Raw genomic sequence first — 26282 nt, 5'->3', positions numbered from 1 at the left:
TGAATGCGGAAGTCTTTATCAAAACCAAAACCATTTGCCCTTTTTGGATTTTATGATGTTTGTGCCTCAGCTTATCAGGTCTCATCTCTATACTCATCTGAAATTTTAAAATCTGAATAGATGGAACACAATGAAAGAAATGTTCTGAAAATGTTTTAAATGCCACGATGAGAAAAAAACGTGATCTGACTTTAACCAAATACATCTTTAAACTGTGCTGTGTCAACTTCAAACATATTTAACACATTTCTTTATGAACTGTGGGATTATTTCTATAAGAAATCACATCCATTATCTCTTCAGTATTTCCTTCTTGTCTTCAACCATCTTTTTCCAAACATCAGAACTGCAAAAATTAAATAATCAACATTTTAAAACAAAAGTGCCTGAAGCATGATATGAGCAAGAAGATAAATATAATTTATGTTTCTTTTGTCCTTTTGTTTCTTTTTTTTTTTTTTTTTTTTTTTTACAATACATACTCCTTGTCTTTTATTTTGTTCATTCTGTGATGTAAAACTCGAGTGTTGTCCTCAGACATTTGTGTTGTTGCTTGTTGTGCATTCGCAGTCTGTTTACTTTGGTCGCGCCCTCCTTTGGCATCGCTGTTGCAAAAAGAAAATAGAAACCGAGAGATAAAGCTAGAGACAGACCGTCAGTCTGAATTTTTTGGTATTTCAATGTCTTTGTCCCGGTTTCAAGAAAGAGTTTTCTTTGGAGGGAAACCAGACGGGGTTCCCAAAAGTCTCCAATAAATATCCTCGTCCAAAAAACTGTATGTTAATCTGACTCCTCCATCTGAAAGGTTTGCTTCTCTGCAGGAAAAAAAAAAGGATCTTTGGTTTGGTTGAATCAGGATTCTCTCCAGCAGGATGAATGAAGCTTCAATGTCGCTGCTCTCCAGAAGTCAGTCAGTCAGTCGGCGAAGTCAAAAAGCTGTAAACAGTCAGACAACGTTCACACTAAGCCAGCTAAATCTGAAAATGCTCTTAAAGAACAGTTTTCAATTTCGTCTAGTTGTCCATAAACATCTCCGTCCACACTGAAATGCCAGGACAACAGGAAAACAATAAAATCTCTTCTGGCTTCCTTTTTCTCCATCATCACCTACAATGTATTTTAATTTAGACTATCTCACACATTAGTTGTTCTCATTTACATATTTTTTGGTTCTACTGTCAGACAACTGAAAAAGTATAAAATAGTGATTTGATTCCAGATCCTTAATGCTACCTATTTACCTGGTCCTGAGACAGGCTATATTAACATTTAAAATGAGCAATCACAGAGTGAGTAAGAGGGGACAGACCCTAACTTGAAAGGCTTCCGTTGTGGTTTTCCAAAAGCAATGTTTTTGTCCTTCACACTAAAGGGCAACATAAAGCAATTTTTGAAGCGATTTTCATGTTCGTTACTTGCTGCCCTCACAGATCAGATACACTTTCATTCAATCAAATGTCACAACCCAAACAAACTCCAAAACTGGTGTGTTACTACAGCACACCGCACATTTTTCTGTGCGTATTTTTCTCCCTATGGCATGCTTACTGATTCTAACATCTACAGGAAGCCGTTCAAATCATATACGTTCAATCTATACGTATGTCTTGAACTCTACAGCAACTACAGATGGTGCAAAAGTTTTAGGCGCTTCAGACGCTTAGATTCTTCACAACACTGTCAGGGAGGCGCCTGATCTGTCCCTGATTCATTCTGCAGCAGGACAAGCCCAAACTCACAGCTAGAGTCATAAAGAATCGCTGAAAATCACTGAGTCAGTCTGGGATCGCACGGAGAGACAGAAGATAATGAGACAGCCTAAATCCACAGAGGAACTGTGGCAGGTTCTTCAAGATGCTGGAACGACCAACCTGCCAACAACCTGAAAAACTGTAAGTACACTTGGTCGCAACAGATATTGAGTTAGGTTTTCTCAGTTGACTGCACTTTCTATGAAATTAATTGATAATTAAAAAAACTATCCGCACTTTGAAAGCGTCCTCACTTTACCTTTACTGCCTCAAACGTCTGCACAGTAGCTTCATATTTGTAACAACTGATCAAGGCCCTCAGTCTCACTGTGAGCTTTCTGGTTTCACCATAGGCATGTAATAGTGGGGGGGGGGTAAAATAGTAAATAAAACATTGCAGTTTTCTTCCCGTATGCCTCATGGAGAACACTGTGAAACTATTTTTGTCCATCAAATTTCTGATATCAGTCGGCCTGGTGAAGACAGTCTGTCCTCCTGCTGTCCTCTCAGCTCTCAGGAGCTTTGTTTCTGGGGACAGTGACAGTAAAATGGAGGTCTGCATCAGAGTGGACTGAATGGATGGATGGATGCTTCATAGTGCTTGTGTATTGCTGAAGTAAAACATGAAGCTGGTGTCTTCCCATTTATCTGCTCAGGAATTTGAAATTTTAAAAAAAATTAAAAAAATTTTTAAATCTTCATTTTTTGCTGAGAAAAACGTTGAGGGACAAAACAGAGGGAAAAAGATGCATTTTCAAATTCAGCTGCCTTAATGTGGATGTGGTCTCAGTCAGTCAACAGTCAGTAAACAGTCGGGGGTTAATCCACCTCGATGGACTCGCTGCTTTCGTTCACTGGTTTACACTCGTTAGGAAGTCGCTGATGGCGGCTGAGCTGAGTGGCCTGTGTGAAGCTGCGGTCGCAACGCTCGCACCTGACACACACACACACACACACACACACACACACACACACACACACACACACACATACAGAAACACAAAAAAAGATAGATAAGAGACGGTTGTTAGTTTGAGAGTTTGCATATAGAGAGGTCAGAAAAAACACAACGTAACACAGCTGAAGAGAAAGAGAAAGAAAGAGAGACACTTAAACAGCACACACACACACACACACACACACACACACACCTGCCTGTTAACTCTAATATCCAGTGACAGTGTAAAATGTGTGTGAGACCCAGCGGAGCGGCAAGCTGTAATTGTTGCCCTGATCTTCACAACCTGGCCAACAAATTACACACACACACACATACACACACACACACACACACATATACACACACACACGCTCAACCTGTCAATAATCTATCTAGAGGGCTGGGGGGGGGCTTTCCCATCTCACACACACTTTAACACACACACATACACACGCCCAGGCCTGATAACGCAGCATCACTGTCACTTTCAATAGAAAGAGAAGAGAAGGAGCTTTTAGTCTGAGCAGGAGGTGGGTGACGGGGGCAGTTAAATGTATATAAAAGTGTGTGTGCTGGATGAAGTGTGTGTATGTGTGTGTGTGGAGGCTCTTCAAAGAGAAAGCTGTGTTGAGGTATTGGAGTTAACAGCCCTGAAACAAGACTAACATGCTGTTAGATAGATAGATAGGAGGAGGGGGGAGGGAGGGGGGTGTTCGTTAGATAAGGGAGCAGAGACACATTTTTTTGTATCGAAGCCTAGCAAGGTACGGTAGTATGGACTGAACAATGGACATTTGGAAACTCTGTAACTTAAACCTCATAGACACATTATAAACCAGCAGTCAGTGTGTTAATTCTGTAACCTTATCACTGTCAACTTTATGTAGGAAACAGGATGTGTTCAATTTTGTGTAATGTAATGTAATGGAAAAAAAAAAGAGAAAAACCTGGTTAAAGCAGGTTAGATTTTTAATGGAGATACGTAAATTTTTGGGCTATGCAGACATTTCTTTGTACAGTGATTTGGATTTAAATTTGTCCAGACATCATCGACCATACCTGTGCAACCTTATGTCCAAAATAATTAAAAACTAAAGTCAGAACAAAACTGAAATTAGCCTTGTTCTCCACAGTGAAGGAATTTAACAATACAGCTCTTTTATGTGTTTTAAATAGTGTTCGCACAACTATGAAATAAGCTCTGTCCTTCTGTACATGGACAATACTCGTTAAAAAGATACATTTCTTATTGGTTTTGGTGTCTTCAGAGGCATTGCTGAAAACATTAAATTAACGCCTTATACTTACACATACTGTGAGGGTCCCCGTGTCGAAAACTTCGTCATTTACCCACGTCAACTGGGGTTACTGGAAAATATCTGGTACTTATGTGCCTGGTCACACAGGCAGGTGGAGCAGCAAATTCATTTGCACTCACTGGAAACTTGGTGAACTAGTAACAACTATGCAGGCCGTTCGACAGTTAATATGTTAAGCTTCGTCCATTTTGGACTCGCAAGCTCTCTCTGGTCCCTCACCGGTCAGCTTGGTCAAGATAGTTTGCTATTGGTCAATGCCGCAAATTCCAATGTCAAACTTTACTGAAGTTGAACTTTTTGCAAAAGCTCAGTGGGGAATCTACTTTGCCCCCTGAGGCAAATCAACGGATCATTGTGATTTCAATGAAACGAACAGATTTCTGAGAAACAGAAATTACAATAAATAACAACATGCAATAGACACTTTTCGGCGAAAGGATGTTAACTGCACCATGACATCAAACCGCACTTTGAAACCACAACATCATATAGAACTATGTCTCTGTATTAAATTAAGCTATGAGCAGAAAACAAGTTTCAGGCCTTTCTTAACAATCACATATGAACCACCAACATATTCAAAGTACAAGCTAAGTAGGTCAGGTACCTTCTCATATTTTGGTTAAGTCAGATGTCTAACTGTCTCTTTTAAATGACAAATATCTTTAAAAAGAAAGAGACAGTAACAGAAACTATACTAGACTTTGAATCTATCTTCTAAATTTGGTTTTGCTTCATTAAAAATAGAATGAGAGAAACTTGAGTCTTCCCATCATACAACTGATTCTAGTGAATGTAATAATCCTGCATGAATACATCTGATAATTACATGAGACTTAAATATTGCAGTTTGTAAGTTACGTATATTTAAATGTGGGCGTGAGGCATCTTACAGGCTTGTAAACAGCAGTATTCATTCTGGAGAGATTACTAGAAGATGGGTCTTCTATTTGGGTTCTTCTCATTTTGTAAATTTTCGTACAGCACAAGGAGAAGAAAACAAACGCTTGACTGAACTCAACCGCTCTGCCCTCAAGGTGGACATTCCTGTTCTTATTCATCTGTAAATCTACAAAACCACAACAGCTACCGACATCAAAGCTCCTCTGAAGCTTCTCTGTCACAGTGACTTATCCACCAGGACAGACACGAAGACGGTTCTCCTGCAGAACAAAGACCGGAGCTGACACGAGGCGGCTGCAGTCTGCTGGCTATTGACCAGCCGGCGTCTGTTACCAGCTGCCCCCTTCTTTTCGCAGCAGGGAAAAATAACGTTGAGCAGTTTGTCCTGACAAAATATCATAGGCAGCTTTAATCACTTTCCCTCAAGGATCAGTGAAGTTGCAGCTCACCTCTTATCTTAATCTTTTTGTACGACAAGACAGAACTGAAAGTAAACAAGTACAGATCATGTTCAGTCACAGACTGATAGAAACTGAACGACTGATGGGACCAGAAACAGGCAGAGAGACATGTTCAAGAAGTCTCCATTCACAGCAACGTTAAAATTTACTGTTGGAGCATTCGGGCCACAATTCAGACAAAACTCGGATCACATCCCTTTACTGTCCCTTAAGTGTCACCATTTTGTCCCAGAATATGTTGCTTGCAGGTGTGTTTGTGATTAACCTGCAAATCAAGTTAAAAGGATACACATCAACATTAAATCACGTCACATTAAACTTGTTTGAGATTGACTGAGTAAATGCAGGTTTTAGACTGTGTTCTTATGGGACTATGTGTGAACTACTCTTTACTGCCATTCTAACTAAGTTTCTATTGTAAAAGAGATAATGTATCTCTCTGAATACTGGACTTACATTCATCACATGGAAAATGTTAGTCCTAACAACTTGCTTAGATTATAATAAATCATGGTTGTGCTCTGTCAATTTGATTTGTAGTACACTGTCCCCAACTGTTTAAAAACCTGATAATGAAGCTCTAAGATAAAATATTGTAAAAAATTATAAAATATTCTGTAGGATGCTAAGAAGTTAGCAAATTTGTCTTCATTTCAAGGTTTGTTGTGCAATTTTTTTCAGCTATAATTTTAGTTTTGGAGATGTTGAATATATGCTCAAATCCAAAACCTTTGTTGCAGCTTACTGCTGATGATTTGAAACTCAACAGTGAACAGTGGGCTAGAGGGATTTTGGAGGATTTGGTGGTGATGTTCAGTGTCACAGGAAACTCTTCCTATAAGATACTGCTCAATAATCAAGGGTTCTAATGACGAAGGGTGTAGTATGCTGTACAGACTGTTGGGCCATCTGAGGCTAATTTGCGATTTGTGATATTGGGCTACATAAATAAAATGTGACTTGACTTGACTTGAATAGAGTGCCAATATAATTTGTAGAAAATGAAGTTAAATTCTGTTATAAAAGTAGAGAGGAAAAAAGTTAGACCTCTCACTGACGTACAGACTTAAAATATAGCTGAACAGAGCAATAATCTCATTAAAAAACTTTTCTAACAACTAAGCCCTGACCCGAACAGAAGAAAAGCAAAGCAAAGACAGGAAAAAGAAACCAGGAGAATCTTATTACATGTCTTGAATTTCACACAAACCTCCCTCTTTTGCTACCCTCAGTCCTCAGGAGGATACTTAAAGTCGTGATGTTTCGAGTGCTTTCGCGTTAGAGACTGAATACAGCAGAACAACAGAACAGCAGAGAAAACAGCGGCAGCAGTTTGACAGCCTCCACACTCCAGTGAGTATTGGTGCTGAAAAGCTGCCGACCACACAGAATCTCTGCCTCCGTCTCCTCAGCGGGAAAATAAAGTTGAGCGTTTTCCTCCTGACAAAGTGACAGTGGCAGCTTTAATCTATCCACCGCACCGTCCGAAAGGAGATAACTCCCCGAGGCCATCGATCTGCTAAAGATTTCTGACGCCCGTCCATGATTGTCTTTGTCCCGCTCTGCCTCCACCGAGACTCTGAAGTGCTGATGAAAAGGTTCGGGGTTTCCTCCGATTGCTTATTAAGAACGTTGATTTGCTTTAACCGGATTTCTTGCTGGCGATTGTCGTTTTACTTTTTACACCGTGATCTCTTGTTCCTCCACGTTCTTCCTCTCCCTCATTTTCTCACTCATTCTTCTCGCCCTTTCACTCTCCACATCAATCACAAGTTCAGATTTCTCTGATTGCTTATTAAGAACGTTAATTTGTTTCCACCAGCTTTCCCCTGATGCGTGTCCTCTAGATTTCCCACAACTAAAATACCTTATATTGCTTTCTTCACTTTCTTGTATATCTCTTACTCTTTGTCCTCCTGCCCTCTCCCTGAATGCTGATCTGTTTGTCCACTGGGAGTATCCTCATTGTCCTACACTGCTGACGGGATGACAGCAGCATCCAGAAACCCCTAATTGCAGTGTGGCTTGTCCTCTAATTATATCAGTCTTCACATGGGAAAAAAATGGAAATGAGCGGTCGCAGTGTGCGGAGATTCATTACCAGGCTGCTAACTCGAGGTGCTTCTGTATTCACACTGAATGTTGTGGGCATTTCGCTGATGCTCTCATCCATATTAATTTACAACAAGCAAAACACAAGAATAAGACGATTTTCCTCGACGGTCAACGCCACAGACGGCCGATAGTAAAGTCAGAGGTCACACTATTCTTGACAGGAGATGGAACAAAAATATTCCCCTGTCCACCGAGGACTCATGAATAATGGAGAAACACTTAAGAAAGAAAGAAGGTCCGTAAAAGGTAGAGAAGGTTTTTTTTCACCGGGGTTGACCAAGAGTTTTTGAGGTCAGATGACTGGCTCTTTGTTGTACTTTTCTTCATGTGATAAAATTAGTAATTCTAATGGGAGATAGTGAAATTGTTATGACTCCTTCAAGTTTTTTGGATTCAGTACCTGGACATGATAGATGTAGGAGTCTTTTAACACGTTTTTAGTGGTACAAGAGAACAATAAGATTAATGAAAGTTCACCCAGAAAATAGAGGTGAATGACAGTGATGTGAAATGCTTTTTCAGTCTTTAAATATTTTTAAAAGTAATTCCATTTTTTTGTGCCAATGCTTCTTTAAGAAATTGTACTATTGATTGAAAAAAAAAAAAGAAAACTTTTCCCAGTAAATTCAAAATCAGTCACAGGCTGATACGTCTCAAATATTTATCTTAACAGTTTGTTCTACGGAATGAAACCTTTTGAACCAGGTGACATGTTGTAATTGGAGATGTTATGAGAAGTTAAAGCTGCTTCACTTTTGCACAAGCTTTATTTGTTTAACTAACCACTCAGTTTGTTTACTCTGACTTGTCTGTTGTTTGGCTGCATTGGTCATATTGAACCAACAATGAACACTGATCCTTATTTGTAATTATGATTATTTCTTAGCTATTTCATGTCAATAGATTCGGCAGATTCCTTTCCCATGAATAGGGAATCCACGTGGCCTTTGACCCTTAGAGTTGATCAATGGATCACTGAACATAATGCTGTTCTGGGAGAGAGTCATACTGAACCATTCTGGCAATGGTTGTGTTCTAGAAAAACTGTCCAACCTCTCTATTTATTCAGGGAGATTTAACATAGAAGCTATTTAAGTTAAAGTTAATTCTACTTCATATTGATTGTTTGAGTAAAACACTGTTCTCAACAGTCATTTCAAGTGCTGTATGTGCTACAGTTTACTAGTAGTTAGCAGTCTTAATCTCGGTAAATAAGCAACTGCTTTTATAGCAACTTCACAATGAATGGCTTCCAGTTGTTAGCCAGTGGTCAGTCAAGCAGCAGCACAAAGTGCTCAATTTGCATTAGCTTAATACACCAGTAGACTTCACTACATTTTTACAGACATGGCAAAGCCGAAGGTGTTATTACATGGCAGTAGGTGGTAACTGGGGTGTCAGTGGGTCTAGTTAGTAGGACAGTCACTTTTTATTAGAAATTCAAACCAGGGCCGGGCATATGACCAAAAACTAAGATCTTGATTTTTATTTTATTTTTTTCAAGCTTGGGGACGATTCACTATTTTATTAGATTTTTTTTTTCCCTTCAAAATACAGTAATAATAAAACATGACTGAAACACCACATTTTCAGGCCTTCCTGTTCATAAAAATTTTACAGCTGGCTAGCTAGCGTAGGCTACCTGTTGACATCGCAAGGACAGACCGAACAAAGCAGAATCTGTACACTATTCAGTCAACTCCCACGGCTTCGCCTCTGGTAACTACGAGAGCTCATATTAGTGTGCAATCTATTTTTTTTTTTCTTTTCTCTCACTGTCGCATAATCATAACACCAAAGCTTCTGAGAAGCAATGAGTATTATAGATGAATAAGATACACCACAGTGGAAAGATTATGGCTGACATTATTGCGGACGATTTTCTAAAATACGACTGAGTTTGTTACCTGAGTGCTTCAGTTCTAGAACCTGGTTTAGAGTGTGGTTACATTGGTTGTATTTGGATCAACTAAAACAAATTACATGGTTGTTTTCATTCATCTAAAAAAGGTCTTTAGAAAATGTGACACACTAGTTGCTAGGGAATGCCGCACATGATAACTAGGGTGTCAGAAAGTAGAAGTGAGGATGTCAGTGGGTGTTAGCTGGGTGTCATATCTAGTGAAACTGGTCAGCCCAGCTCCAGTGTGCAGCAGGCGGGAGGGAGCAGAAGGTTGGGTGGGTTGGATGGGTGGGGGTACTCACTGTTACTTACTTGAACGGCTTCTCTCCGGTGTGCGTGCGGATGTGGTTGTTGAGCGTTGTGGCACCGGCGAACGCCCGGCCGCAGTATCCACATTTGAAGGGTCGGTCACTTGAGTGCGTCACCACATGGTTCCTCAACTCTGATGGCTGAGAGAAGGACTGGGAGCAGTGGCCACACTGGTACGGTCTGAGAGGGAGAGACGGACAGGTGTGACAGGTTTGAAACGTAGGATGTCTGTGGTACAGAGGAGTTCTGTGTTTGAGGTCTTGGCTGCACCTGGAGGTTGCACAGCAACTTCTCTCTGAACACTTTTTACACTTTGTTTGAAACTCTTAATTAAGTTGTTTGTTTATAAATTTGCTTTTTATTAATTTTATTATTAAAATTGTATTTTATTGATACATATTTTAAAGAGAGGATGACCGCACATTAAGCTACAATGATTTTGTTAAAGAACTCTTTAGTTCTTGGTTTATTCACCTGGATTCTGTTTCTCCATTTTGTAATTATACTACTGTTCTTCTGTTCTTCCGTTCTCCATTTGTCTAGGTTGTTTTTCCTTTTCTGAATCAAGGAAAGAGGATGTTGTATGTTGTACAAATTCTGACACTCTACAAGTCCAGCTTTTGGCCTGTGTAAATAAACTTGACTCGACAAATGAATAAGACAAGTGGACAAATAACTGAACACAAAATTCAAATAAACTAACAGAGATATAGGCAGGAGAAGACAAGGCTTCACACATGAAACACACACACATACACACACAAAAACCACATGCAGGGATAAAAACACACATTAAAGACAAAGACACAGACAGATACAGAGAGAGACAGATGAGGCAAGTAACCACAGCGTAAGGTCTATAAACACACAAACACACACACACACACACACACACACACACACACACACACACACACACACACACACACAAGCACGCACGCACACATGCACGCACACACACGAGGCAAGGGGAATCGGACACTGCTCCGGTAACCATGGCAGCATGACCCTCATCAACAATGCATGCCTAGATCATGACTGGATCATCTATCACTACAAGCGTGTGTGTGTGTCTGTGTGTGTGTGTGTGTGTGTGTGTGTGTGTGTGTGTGTGTGTGTGTGTGTGTGTGTGTGTGTGTGTGTGTGTGTGTGTGTGTGTGTGTGTGTGAGAGTGTTTGTGAAGGTGAGATAGAGACATTAACAGAGCAAGAAAAGAAGAAATAGATATAAAGAGATTGCATGTGTGTGTGTGTGTGTGTGTGTGTGTGTGTGTGTGTTTGTGTGTGTGTGTGTGTGTGTGTGTTTTCCCAAAATGGGAGTTCACAGTTCGAGTAAACCAGACTGAAACAAACAACCAAACAATAGCTGTGTTTCTGCTAATAGAGTGTCCTGCTTCCACACAGCAGCAGATCTAATCTTACATTCTTTCTATTTACTGAGTTGAACACACACACTCTCCCGCTAACATTATCAGCTTATTGTGTTTGAACTTACAGGACGCTTCCAGTGTGATCCGAGTGTCCGCTCATATCTCGTTTACCCTCTCTGGTTAACAGTATCACTTTCCAGCTTTTATACCACTGGCAGATATTAAAAATATTTCCTCAATCAAAACATTATCCAAGCAAAAAAATCTAAACAACTCCAAAAAAAAAAAACAGACTCAAAACTGCAGGGAGATCTTTTCAGTTGCACAAGAAGTCTTAATAATTGTTGGTAGCAAATGTGAAAACCTCCAGAGAGGCAGGAGCACATTTGACGGTGGAGACTTTATTCCATAAGCTGATGTTTCAGCATAATTGTGCCTTCTATAATATGTTATGAAAATGTTTATTATCCACTGTTTCCAGAGGATAGTTATTTAGACTTTTAATGTAGTAAGACTAGCTGGGGTGATTTCTGTTTTCACCTAAGCCTGGCCCTATATGGAGTGATGCATATGGCACCTTTAGAAGCTGGCACTTTATATTTTTGTTATATGCTACTTCAGTGACCCTGTTAGAATCTTCTGAATTTTCTAATGTCAGAGTGTAAAGTGAGACCGGATTTATCAACTGATATAATTTTGTATCTTCCTTGTGTATTTTTACTTTTTACATTTACCATTCTGGGTTATGCTCTTTATAACTCTAAGGAAGGCACACTTGTGGAATAAGGTCTGGTTCTAAGCATATAAGTTTTAATGCTTGTTTGATGCACTGGTTCACTTTTTTAATTCAATGTTTTTCATTGTTTTGTCACTAGCCGTTGGAAAAGTTTTGCGTTGGTGTGCCTGGTTAGTTGACTGGTTTATGACTGACAAAAGACAGAAGATAAAATCGCAGGGACACTGTAGCTGTTGCTTTAATGTTTTGCTTTATGAAGTAAAAAATAGGCTTGAAACTCGTGAATGTGTCAACAAATTCTCACTCTGCTAAAATATTAAGAGACAGATTATTTTATTGGTCCCTTACTGTGTCCCAAATCAGGCGACGAAGGATAAAGGGCGCAGTTTGTGAAGGTGGGTCTTTGAGAGGACTTAAAAGCCAGGCTGACCCTATTCCTCAGACCAAAACTGATGTCATGTTCAGGCAGCTCTAGTCAGACTGGTAAAGTTTTTTATAGCAACCAGAAGCTGCCCTCACACAGACAACAAAGTGGAAACACAAGTCATAAAAGGGTTTCCTTATACCTTGAGTTTTCAGTATGAGTTGTGACTTCATCGCACGATGAACCTCTAACAAAATGCGTAGCAGGTCCTGGTAAATCCCTCCATATAACTTTGATTTATCTGTAGCAATTGACAATAACAAACAGTGTTTACCAGAGACTGATGAGCACCTGAATACCAGTACCTGGTTAATACAATCAATGTGATATTTCTTGACTTTACATTTTGACAATGACCACCCAAATGCACCATTAAACAATTGGCTGGTGCGCAATGGATCTGTAAAGAATAAACTTGCTGTGGTCTCCAGATTCAGGCAGCTTCATTTGGTCATTTGGTCTAGATTCAAACTAGAAATGTGGAGCTCAGCTCTGAGTAGATTTATTCTTTTTTCTATAGATGCCACTACTAATAATCCAGGTTCATTAAAACAGCTTAAAACAGAGAAAGACAGACCTGGAAGATCAAAAATGTTTTATTTCCCTGTTCAGAAATCCGCCTTAGATGCACCCCGAGGCTGTGGCACAGCAGCATAAGAGTATGCACTGTTAAAGCACAGTGAAAGCTTAGTTTGTGTTTCAGAGAGGATCTCATTACTAAAACAACGAGTAGCTATGGGTATTGATGAGCAGGCGACAGAGACACTCAGAGCTCTGAGGTGATTAGCTGCTGTCTGTCTTCTGTCAGTCACATTAAGGACCAGATGAGGAGGCAATATCTTCAATATAATATCCAATGTCATCATCTTTACAAACGGTGAGGTAATTGATTGTTACCTCTACCATCACCATCATCAGTGCCACAAATATCATGCCTAATAGTTTTCAATATTATTGTAAGCACCAACAATACCACCACCATCAATACCACTAACATCTTCAATCAGCAACAGTTGCGGTGTTGCAAAATTACAATCTAAACTTGTTAAATGATCTTATTACTTTTTCTGAAAGGAAATCTTCTGATTGTGTTAACAAGCTTCAGTTTCAGTCCCTCAATTTCCAAAAAACTGAATTCAGTTTCAACAACAGTTTCTTTTTTAAACTTTTTGTTCAAGAGGGATAAAGGTAACTCCATTTTTGGAGACAATATATAATCTTTATGATGTTGTATTTTTCTTCAGCAATTTTCTTTAATTTAAAGTACATGAGTGTGTTTTTCCCGCTAAACAGCATTTTAACCTTAAATTCCTGTCTAATTTTAACATTACATTCCTATATGAAGCTCTGATCCCCATATTCCACATAGTGTAGATAGGAATTTCTTTCTCCATATTTTATTTACCATGCTTGTATATCCATCTAAGACATACATTACATGTCTTCACTTATCTTCATTGTATAACACTGCGCTCTATATTTCTGTTAGCTGTGTGTGTCTTTGCAGTATTGCACCCGGGACGGGCTCCGGTGTGCTGCCCGTACTAAGAAAATAAAACGATTTCTCGTTCTGAAACCAATAAGACAAAACTCTGACATCAGTACCTTAAAATAGGCAAACACCCCAGAACTAGAATAAAACAAATAGACCAACATCTTCACTGCTCCAATAAATCACAAACGCCTACTGAACCCTGAGAGGATGTTCAAACACACACACACACACACACACACACACTGGAAAGTAATAAGAGTAAAATTGTGTAATATAAAATCGAAAAATTCTCACTTGCAGTTTTCCACATAAAAGGCGTCTCGCCGTGGGGGTCGGTTCATTTATCAGCCGGCTGGTCTATAAGTTCACGCCTCAGTGGGCCGCACCACTATTTATTAGGTGGGTTTTCTATGAAGAGCTGCATTGATTGTGAATAGTTTAAGTTGATGAATGTGTGGATATTATTTATTAAGGCAGCAGGCTGGGAGATTAATGCCCGGTTATTGTTTATTACAGTGGAGAGAGGAGGGAGGAGGAGGTGAGGCATAAACACCTCCATCACACACACACACACACACACACACACACACACACACACACACAGGTATATGTGCATATGCAGCCAAAATATTTGCAAACAGAAGCTGATGCAAATATCTTCTTTTGCACAAATGTATAAAATCTGCAAACTTTTGCACACAATCATACATATGCATGAATTACAACACACATGAATTGGGTATTTCTACTGTACAATAGTTCAGCATGAACCTCATACAACTTAGAAAAGCAGGACAGAAAAGCATCCTCCCAGTGGAAGGCGTATTATATTATATTATATTATATTATATTATATTATATTATAATATATTATAATATAATACAATATAATATAATATAATATAATATAATATAATATAATATAATATAATATAATATAATATAATATAATATAATATAATATAATATAATATAATATAATATAATATAATATAATATAATAGTCAGGAATACAAAAACATAAACATGTACTTATGTCATTTTCATACCAACATTGTGTGAAAAAAATCAGGTCCCTTGTTCATTTCAATGAGACCACCGCGTTGGCACAGCAAAGAGCATGTTACAGAGGGCTCGAGCAAAAAAACACACAGGGTTGTCCAAGAAAAAAGATGAACCTCGATCACCTTTTGACGCAACGCAATCCCCGGTCGATTTATTTTGACAAGTGACCATCGTAATCCTACCGTCTACCTGACAGTGATCACAGAGACGTTAGGTGTTTTTGGACCAAATATTTCTGAGGGCTCATGAGAGGAACTGCCCACTAGGGAGCTCCCCCAAGAACTACATACCTACAACTTTCTTCTGTTTGCATTTGCAATGCCAATAGGAATGCAGAAGTGACATCAGCCAGCCGCAGTTGGTACAGCAACATCACTTCTGTGCGACACACAGCAACAACAACCGTTTCTACGATAATGACAACATGATGGGGGCAAGTGGTCATTGAAGATTTTTATCTTTTGCTTTAACGCGAAAATCGCATTGTATTTCCACCATCGCACAGGCACTAAATAAAGCCTGGACTCCTCTATTGGTCAATTTGTCAGTGTTTTGCTCAATTTTTTTTTTACGAATTACGAGCTGTTACGAGCGGTTGTTTACACAGCTAACGCTTCACACGGGTTTTTAAAAATGGCGGTTGCCGGTGCTGCACTAGCTCATGTGTTTGACCAATCAACGATCAACATACACTTACATCTGGACCAGTCACTGTAAACGCAGATCACTCAAAGTTCCACTTGTACTGGGAGAGTTCCTACTCCTAAAAAAGGGGGGTGGGGCAGAGGGTGGGGGATGGGGGGTGCTATTGGTGCGGTGATTTCAGTGTTGTAAAATGATGTCTCAAAGTAATAGAAAAAAAAGACTGTGCAGTGTTTCCTTGAACTCATGAATCACGAAACTTGAACTAGACTTCCTGATCACATTTCATAGTCTCACAGGTACCTAAAGCAGCACACTCCCAGTTAGACTTGTTGCCTTACACTGATTTCTTCTCAAACAACCAAAATGCAGCAACAGAAAAGCTGCAAGTTAAACGTGCACAACAATGCCTGCAACTGATGAACATTTTCCTTATCTTTATCGTTTATACATTGTCAGAAAATAATGCAAACTGTCCACTTTAATTTCCCAGAGCACAGGCTGACATCCTCAAATTTTTCGTTTTGTCTGCCCAACAGTCCAAAATTCAAATATATTCAATTTACAATTATATAAAACAGAGGGGAGCAGCAAATCCTTACATTGGAGAAGCTGTATCACTACATTTTTTGGTACTTTTTCTTTAAAAAGCAAGTGAAAAACTTTAGACTACACCTATTTATCTGTTATTTTAATTATATATTAATCTGCTGATTATTTTCTCATTTAATCATATGGTCTACAAAATAAAAAAATGTCTGTCACAATTTCCTTAATCCCAAGGTGACATCTTCAAATGTCTTGTTTTGTCCAACCAACAGCCCTGAACCCAAAGAGATTCAGTTTACAATTATATAAAACACTGAAATGCAGAAAACCCTCAAAACTGTGAAGCTGAAACCAAAACAGTCACCAATTAATTATCTGTTGATCACTAATCACCTAATCATTTCAAATCTATTAAAAAAATCTGCTTCTCTTCGACTAATATCTCTGTTGACTTTACAACTGGTGCTATAAAACAATCTCTCCTTCTCTCTCAGTACTAATCTCATTACTGTAGAAAACTGAGTGTCATCTTTCTTGGTGCCCATCAGCATCACACAGTTTGTCAGTCTGACGGTGTTACAGTCTGTTGACAGCACAGACAGCCAAATATGTTCAGAGTCAGGCTTACAAAAACACAAAATAGATGCTTCGGTCCGGTTCACTGGCAAACTAATAATACTTGGTTTGGACGGGTGATGAGAGTAGAACTGGCTGCTATGTTGTTCCCACTTAGCCCTGCCTCCTTGTGTGTGAGTGTGAGTGTGTGTGTGTGTGTGTGTGTGTGTGTGTGTGTGTGTGTGTGTGTGTGTGTGTGTGTGTGTGTGTGTGTGTGTGTGTGTGTGAGATCTATAAAATTAGTCATTTTCAACACATCTGTTAAATGTGGCTCAGGACAATAAACCTTGTGTCGCCTTTCAACACAACATGTGGTAACAACAACAGTGTCAGTGTCAGCATGTCACTGTGTTCACACCTTTTAACATATGAGCTGATGAAAGAGGCAGAATGTGTGTGTGAGACCCAAACTGCATGCCAACCAGCTCCTCACAGGCCAAATTATTAAGACTACATGGGAATGAAGTTTCTTGGCGCACATACATGTTTTCATTTCATCAGAGAGAGGTCAGCGGTCAAGAAGGTGGTCAGGTTTGAAACTGCTCTGTTAGTCTTAACGTGCCAAGTTTTAAAACGGAAAACTAAACTGCAAAAAAAAATAAAAATCTCCATCTTAATGAGTTATTTAGTCAGCTGTGTGTGTTGGAGTTGAAGCTTCAAATAATAACCAAAACGTCTTACTGACTACTGCGCTGCCAAGAAAAAGCCAACAAGTGGATTTCTGTGTCAATCTCTCTTATCAGATCACTGTAAACCAAGGGATTCTGGACAGGTTATTTCCTTGTGATTTCAAAATAAAAGCCTGTATACACTGGATCTAAGGCTTGACAAGAATCAGAGACATGCTTCAAACAATGCACAGAACTGTATTAAGTTTTACTAATGTTGGCACTACTTTATTGCTTTCCAGTTTTAATATTATAAATTAATTTGTGTATAAATGTACACACACATCTATACACACACACACACACACACACACACACACATACACATAAATATACACATATGTATTTTGTGCGCATGCGCGGAAGTGCCTGTTGCAGTTGCTCCTGCTCATTTTCTTATTTTTCACATTTTTTAGCTTTCTTCTTTTGTCATCCCTGTCTAAATGTTTAACAGTAACTTATAAAGATGTGCCTTCTCTAAAAATGCTAATAGAGAGAGATCTGGTCTGTTTTTTTCCACATGAAATGATTTCTTTCATTCAGCTATCTTTTCAAATGCTATCATTCAGCTATGCCGCTGTTGCGCAGGAACTCCACGGTCGCATTGTTTACACCAGGGACCAGGTGATCGCACTGAACCCCCGGGGCGTGGCGACCAGAACAACGGACATCCCCGCAGAAAGCAGAGGAGGAAACACAGAGGATGCAGAGGAGGACCGAAACAACAAGGGAAGAGAGCTGGGTCCGGAAAACCGAGACTGATGGAGAAGAGGAGATATGAACCGAATCTCCCTTCTGTCATCATGGGCAACATGAGATCACTGGACAATACGATGGGTGAGCTAGCGGCCCTGGTGAGGAATCAGAGGGTCTTCCGTGAGTGTAGTGTTTTGTGTTTCACATAGAGACATGGCTACAGGATGATACTCCGGATCACATCGCTACTATCGACTGCTTCAAACGGTTCAGGTGGACAGGATGGAACGTTTCTGCAGCCGAGACATTGAACTGTTAGACATGGGGCTATGTCCATATTACACTCCCAGGGGGTTCTCACACACCATCTTGGTTATTGTTTACATCCACCCCTTTGCTAGGGGAGTTGAGGGAAATTGAGCAAGTCACAACACTAGATTAACAAAGAACTGCTGGAATGAGCATCACAGATTACAAATCGACCTTTCTATCTAAGACATCATGAGATAGAAGTGATCCTTGGCAGGTAGTTTTTTGTTTTCTGAGTTTATAGGCTGATTTTGGACTCGACCTAAGTGAGTCAGTGAATCTGTGTGTGTTTGCAGCGTGCAGTGATGCAAGGTGAAGTGTGTCGATTGACCCGAATGGAGTCGGTCTAATCCATATGGAGTTATAACTGCACTGTGAGAACGACTCCTCTGTCTGCCTCATATGAAGACATTATTCCCCCGAGATCAGCAGCTATAAATCACTGCTCCTGCCTCGTCAATACCCAGTCAATGGCTCTCTGAACAAACACACACACATATAGTGTATGTATGCGAGCAGACATGCACGCAGCCAAATAAAATAATTGGCAGATCCCCATACAAACACACTAAACTCCTTTTCCTTCATCTACTTTTTTCTCTTCTTCCACAAACATCCATCTCTCTTTTTGTTTCTGTCTCTCTCTGACTTTATTGACCAACCTATTAAAGCAGAAAGCTCACATAATGTCCTCTCATCAACCAGTTGTACCCATCAACTGAGCCTAGAACAGAAACCAAGCAAACAGCCAATATCATTTCACCACAGAGAGTGCCTTGGGTTATCTTTGGGGGGAGGGCTGTGGATTATGGGTAGTGTAGTTCATGAAGAAACCGTAGTCATTAAGGAACATCTATTGATGTTTTCCAAAGAACACTGGGCACTTTTACCAATTTACCATTATTTGTTGTTGTTTAATGGTGCATTCACTGCCAGTGTGCTCTTAGCAGTTGTAATCAACTTCTGCAGTGTTTCCTGCTTTGATCCTGCTTGGTTTAATTTGACCAGGCAAAAATGATGCATTTTTAAGTGAAGTGGCATCCAATTGAGACAACAGGATGACTTGAAATTTCTCAGCCGTCTGAGAACCATAATCTGACCCTACTAAATAAAACTGCATAAAAAAAATCATGTACTACTTTTGTTTTGTTAGTATGCAAATGTTGATAGGTGATAGACAGCAGTTATACGTGCTTTGAAAATTAAGTGCCACCAAAACTGAATTGTGGAAAGACTAAAAACAAGCAAAAAAAAAAAAACAAAAAAAAAAAAACAGATATATGCTGGCATCAAACATATTAAAATAAACTCATATGCAGATGCAACACAAAGTAGGTTTTTATTATAGTGGCAAACATGACAGATAAAAATAGACTTTGAGGGAATTTCTACAAGCCCGTCCATCACAGTGATGGATCATTATTGGTTACTCCTGCGGCTACACACTGACAAAAAGAAAAAAAGTAATTTTTCAACACATCTGTGTGTCCAGCAGGGACAACACACATCTGTGTTAGTGTTAAATGCAAATATGTCCTCACTGTTGGGTGATAAATCTCCTGACTGTCAACTAGAAAAAGTCTTGCTTCAGCTGGACATGCAAACATTTTGAGTTAACTGTATTTTGAGAACTTTTTTCAGCTCACAGAGCAACAAGTGAGCCTTCAACTGATGTTAAAACATGAAAGGGGCTACGTGTTGCATTTACATCAAAAAAACATTTATTATTTGAGATATTACTTTGATTGCTACAAAACAGGCTGTTGTTTTGAAGAATAGAAGGAAGTTAAAGGCTTTGCGATCTGAGACATACAGATGCGCTAAAACCAGCAATTCGTTTTTGTCCTGGAGAAGGTTTGTATTTGATTTGACTCTATGTGGACACCATTCAGTCAGAAGATACTGATGCCGTTGATTATGCACAATGCTCCTCTCACCTCAAAACTCCCAGTGAGCTGAGTGGTCAGCCCAGATAGCGTTTGTAGAGATCCAATTATGAAGGTCAAATAAATAAAATTCTAAAACAAATATATAATTAGTGATGTTAAGTCTCTAATTAGAGTTTAACAGTAATTGGTAATTGGGTATTTGTACTGTAAATGTTAATTAGCAGGTTAGAAGCCAGTCTGAGGTCCCAAAGATCTGGATGTAAAATACCAGCCTCAACACTGAATGTCCGGATACTGCTGATGTTCTGGAGAAACCTTGCATCTTCAAATGATTTGTACCTTTGGTATTTATTTTTTATTTATATGCAATTAGGGAGGCAAAGGATACAGGGGGGAAAATAATCTTTTTTTTAAGTTTTTATTACAAATATAACCTTTGATTGTCTCTTTTTTTGCCCCCAATGAACTGTATCGCATTTGGTCAGATTTGCTTCCATACGCCTCCACTGTTATCCCATCTGAATAGGCCAAAAGTTTCATGTGGAGTAGGTGCCTTTATCTAGAATATTTTACTTTTGTTTAATTAACTATCATTGTACTTATTCATACCGGATACAATGGTTTTGTCATTATAGTATTGCATATGTCTGTTGCATTCCTAAGCTATGCAATCTTGGTCTTGAGTCAAAAAATCTTCAAAATATGAATTGAATCAATGACTAAATGCTGGTTATTATTCTGTATGTTGTCAAAGTAATCTGCTTTACCTGTTGACGTATTACAAGTCACTGTGGAGAAGAGCACACGCTACACAAACCATAAAAATTGTTAAGACAGTTCAACCTCCATTAAGTGAAAATTTTACCATGAAAATGAATCTAGCATTTATCTCTAAATGCTGGGCACATCGAAACAAAAAGGTTTTTGTCAAACTGGTGACATTTTTCACGTTCATATTCGGGAAAACTTCTTGCCTCGTACATTATCTCCGCTCAGCATTCTTCAGTGTTACCAGTAATAGAGTAAAACATTTAACATGACTCATTACTCATCTGAGATTACTGTAGTCTTTACATGAGTAACACAAAATGATAAATGTTTAACTGTGAGCTGAAGCCAAATCATTGACAAGGCATTGCTAGATAAAAAACACAAATGACAAATTTAACTTTAATCCCTCTTCAAAGTCAACTCTGTGATGATACACGCTTTGAATCAGCTGTAAACTTTCTGTCCTCTGATATACATGCGTGATTGTATCCATATACACATACATGCTTTATTCATAAACAACATCAGCCTCCAGAACGAAACCTGAATTGTGGACACTGGAGATCAAAGTGTTTAGCAAAAATAATCAATTTCCACTAAAAGCACTAATGACTCTTTTAAACACCAGTGCAGTAAACACATCAATCATAAAAGCAGTGGTTATTAATTTAGGTCATTGCGGTGGTTTATACTGTTTTGCTTTTGTAATATATCAAACCTATAGTGGAAATGCAGTCCATTTATGTTCAGATTTTTTTCCTGATTCATCACTCATTGCCAGCTCAAAACTTAAACAGTATCCTGCATCCCAACACCAGTTTAAAACTGAACCGAAAGCACTTCCAAGGCCTCATCGACATAAACAAACTGCTCCTCTGATGATGGATTTTGTTGAAATGACACACAAGGGGAAAAAATGACACGGAAGAAGAAAAAGTTCAGAAAAAGAAACAGTCAGCAGAAAAAAACAAACCTGAAAGAGATGGAGCTGAGAGGTGGTGTGTGGGGTTTTTTCATGCTGATATAAAGAGCCATCAGTCTTCAGCTCCAAATGTCCCCATCAAGTAAATATCAATAAATATGTATGAAGGGAAGGGAAGGGTAGGGGGGGGGCGTGAAGAAATCAAAAAGGAAAAGAAAGAGAGGTCAATGGTGAAAAGCAAAGTGCCTTTATTCACAGAGCAGCCACACTGGTTTCATGTCTAAAAATGGGAAACCTGCCTCTAACAGAAGGATGACTAATTAAAATAAAAACAAACATAAATGGTGCCAAGTATGGTCTTATTCCACCCTAAGCCTCCAAAACAGCTTCAGTGCTCCTTGTCATAGATTCTACAAGTCTATGAACTCTACTGGAAGGTTGAACACCATTCTCCCAAAGCATATTCCCTCAAATGGTTATTTCATGATGGTGGTGGACAGCAATGTCATTCCCAAAGTTCCCATAGGTGTTCAAACACCTCAGAGACCCCAAAAACCTCCTTAAAAACCACTAGAATCACATTAAGGACATATAGGTCCTTCTTAATGGCAGAGAGAACTTCCTGAAGGATGATTAGAACCACGTACAGAACACCAAGAACCTCCTCAATGACCACAAGAAACACCTCAAAGACCTGTAGACCGTCTTCAGGGACTGTGAGAACATCCTAAATGGCTTCTAAAACCAATTACATGACCACAAGAACCTCCTCATTGTCCACAAGAATTACCCTCAAGAACCTCTAGAATCTCCTCAATTACCACTATAACCACCTATAGGATGTGAAGAACCCTCTCAGTGACCACAAGAACCACCTGAAGGACCTGTTGAACCTCCTTAGTGAAACTGGAAAACAACAGCTAAAACAAGTCAGGACTGACACTCTCACAACATCTTGTGACCTAAGAATTACAAGGTTCTTTTTGATAGATTTGCTGAAAAAAATAGCCCAGCAATTTTGTTTATTTCAAAGGTTGTGTCTCCAAAGTCATTCTCCAACTTAATTTTATGAGGCACCATACGTGATCCAATCAGAACTTATTAATGCAGAGTCTGAAATGTTTGTTTGTCAGCCACCCAAGTTTTATCAGAAAGTTGGTAAAAGTGGTAACATTTGTTAGCAAGCATTAATCTTAAAATAAGCTTGTAAATATAAAAAGACAAAACAATTCCACAGAGATGTAGTTTCAAACCCTACACCCATGACGAGATTCACAGTAGACTGTGCACCAATGGCACTCTAGTCGCTGAATGCAAGCAAAGTAATTTTTGTAAATGCTGATGGGATGGGAAAATACTCTGGCTGTACCTTAAGACTACATGAATTGTGCAAGTAATATAAAAGTTGCTGGTTTTGGAACAATGCGTGGAATGTTTGGGGGCCTTCGCACTGCTCTGCTCACCTTCCTCAAAATTTTCCATCATCCTTTTCCCTATGACTATACAATTAGGTTTATATTTTCATCACTTTGAGACAAGACTGGTTTGCAGTATTTTGTAGCTTGCCATCCTGTCATCCTCTGGCGTTCTGTGTGCGATGAACAGTAAAATCTGATGCTTTGACTGACAAAATGAGGTCTGAATTGGATGCTCTTCAACTCAAGATCCGAATCATCAACATTCAGGTAGAAGCCCTTGAAAATAACTCGTGTCGCCGGGGCTACAGGAGTTGAGCCTGAAAAAGGGGGCAGGGCTTTGACTTTTCACATGGGCAGGTGATGCTGTGATGGGCATACTGGTCTAACCCCAGTCCACATAAGCGTGGGGTAGAGTGGGGCTTTGGCGCTTCAGGCCTCTGTTCTGTTTGGCTTGTTCAGCTGAATTTTATCTGCTCCTCTGTCCCATAAAACCTTCCTATTGACAGGCAGCTCCACATCGACCCTCCCTCCCCCCTCCATATCCAGCCCACATTTTTCTTCCCTATGAGTATTAGTTTATTGAATAAGTGGCATCTGTTTTCCTGGCCCCGTCACCGTAAGGCGAGGTATTTCTCACTGACGCACAGCGCTGATTTATACGCTGCTCTGATTCTCCCTGCAAAAAATAAAGCTAAGCAAAAAATTTCCAATACATCCTCCGTCCCCCCGACACACACACACACACACACACACACACACACACACACACACACACAAGGACACACACACACACACACACTCATCTACTCTTCCTCTCTCCTTCCTCCATCCATGCTGTTTATAATTAAGTTGGCAGATGTTATACACACTCAAACACTTTTACACTCTCTTAACTCTTGTCCACAAAGTCCCACTTTCTGTCACACACATCACGCGGCGTGATGATGAGACAACCAAAGTCATAAATTACAACTAAATGTCTGGTTTGCCGGCTTCCTCTGAAAAACTGCGGCAACAGTTTGGAAAAACTCTAATGCTGTGTCAAAGTATTTCAGGCTATATTACAAAAGATAAAGAGACACGGATGTTGTTGTCATTTTGCTTCCCTTGCTGAAAGGAAAAGGATGGGAAAATGTAATTTAATTCTCTTTTAAGGCATCAGAAATTAAAGGAAAAAATCTTGATCTCTTGATTTAAAATATACGATTTAACAGTGGCTACAAATGTTATGTATAGATATGACATTTCTCCATTGTCTTAATAGGCAAAATCTTGGCGTGAACATTACTATGTAACTGTAGCCAAACAACTGAACTGTGGGTCCAAAAAGTTCAGTAATTTGCCTACAAATCATTTGAGTGAGCTCTTTGGAGAAAGAATAAGAATAAGAATACGAAAAAGAATAAGAATAAGAAAAAGAATAGAAAAATATTGCTAGTGCCAGTAAGAAATTAACGAACTTAACTCTGTTTATGATATGTAATGAGTTTATCCTGTATTAACATTTATAAAGAGCCAGCATTACCTCCAGCTCTTATGTATATGTTAATGTTAATGTTACCTGTCAGGATTCTGCGGACAGACGTGCATCTGCAGAAGGATCCTCTGGGTGAAGGTTTTGAAGCATTGGCCACACTTCCACAGGTGCCAGTCGCTGAACTCGCTACTCAGCTGGCTGGTAGAGGTTGGGCTTGCCAGGACTCGCTGGTTCTTTGACCCCAACTGGCCGAAACTCGAGTCCGACTGAACCCCGACCCCGACCTTGTCTAACAGGGAGAAACTCCTAGAGCAAGGGGAGTGGGGGAAGACCATGGAGCGCATGAGGGTGGTGGAGGGGGTAGAGGAGGAGGAAGACGAGGAGGAGGGTTTGCTGTTCTTGCTGAAGGATTGGAGAGACTCCTGCCTGGTCATGGCCTCCACCACCGTGGCTGGGACGTTTACTGGATAAAAAAATCAAAAGGAGGAAAATTATTAGTTACACATGTATTCCGTGATTTCAAGGGAATTTTGAGAAAGAAAAAGTTTCACAGTAGAAGACAGGCTAGTTTGCCTTCAGCCAGAAACTGAAACTGAACTGAAACAAAACAGTTTAAATCACCTGTATCCAAGTTTAACCAGATTCTCTTATAGCTATGACGAGCATGTTTCTAATTCTTTGTGAATCCTCCTTTACATCATTCTTTGAACTCATGACATTTACCTCTGAAGTGAAGGAAAAATGGTTAGGAATGAAAAAAGGGCCTAATAAATTTGGCGATTGGAATTCATCAGTCTATCAAGGCCCCCACACGCACCTGCCACCTCAGGGGCAGCTGGACCTATACATCTGTTCTGGACTCCACCAGTCTGAGGATGGATGAGAGGCTCTCGATTTACCAGTAACTCTACGTTCCAATGCCTCTCCTATGGCAATGAGCTCTGGTTAGTGCCTACAAGACTTAGATTGCAATAAGTTTCCTTTGTAGTGTCTTAGCCTTAGGGACAGGGCAAGAAGCTTCCATCTGGAAGGAGCCAAGAGTAGGAAGTATGAAGGAATACCTTCCAACATGAGGGTAGTCGTTTATGTTGGAACAAGTCAGCTGAGGTGGTTCATTCAGCATCTTCTAAGGACACCTCCCTGTGGATGTATACTGGACACATCCGACTGGGAGGAGTATACTGAGGCAGTTTTAGGACATACCGGAGGGATTATTTATCTGGCTTGGCTTGGAGAAATCTCAAGATCCACAGAAGTGGCTGGAGGACATGGCTGGGGAGAAGGATAGCTAGGCTAACTAGGCCTGTTAAAATCTTCAGAGATATGACACATGATTCTACATACAAAAAATATACTTGGCCTGCTGTCACTGCTACTCAGATCTGGATACATGATGGGAAATGGACAGAGGGATGGCTGAATTCATCCATACTTAGTTCAAAGTATTTTTTGAGGTGGCTCTCTGTATGTCTAAGCTTTATCTGTCACCAAGATGAATTCTGGTCTGTGTGCTGTGCTTGATGAGTAAAAGTAATT

General features: G+C 39.6%; 1 protein-coding gene across 2 annotated transcripts in view; it reads right to left on the bottom strand.

Moving 5' to 3' along the window:
• Positions 1-447: 447 nt before the first annotated feature.
• Positions 448-26282, bottom strand: part of prdm6 (PR domain containing 6) — a 90738-nt gene continuing 64903 nt past the window's right edge. For both annotated transcript variants that reach the window (XM_040156178.1, XM_040156179.1), the window contains 3 exons: positions 24831-25209; positions 9705-9881; positions 448-2685 (listed from right to left, as the gene is read on the bottom strand). In XM_040156178.1, the coding sequence (XP_040012112.1) occupies positions 2571-2685; positions 9705-9881; positions 24831-25209 (671 nt within the window). In that variant the 3' untranslated portion in view covers positions 448-2570. The remainder of the gene's footprint in view (positions 2686-9704; positions 9882-24830; positions 25210-26282) is intronic.

Source organism: Xiphias gladius, chromosome 19 (assembly GCF_016859285.1).
Source record: "Xiphias gladius isolate SHS-SW01 ecotype Sanya breed wild chromosome 19, ASM1685928v1, whole genome shotgun sequence".
In the NCBI taxonomy this organism is placed as follows: domain Eukaryota; kingdom Metazoa; phylum Chordata; class Actinopteri; order Istiophoriformes; family Xiphiidae; genus Xiphias; species Xiphias gladius.
The sequence above is the reverse complement of the archived record's forward strand: the minus strand, read 5'-3'. Positions and strand labels throughout refer to the sequence as shown.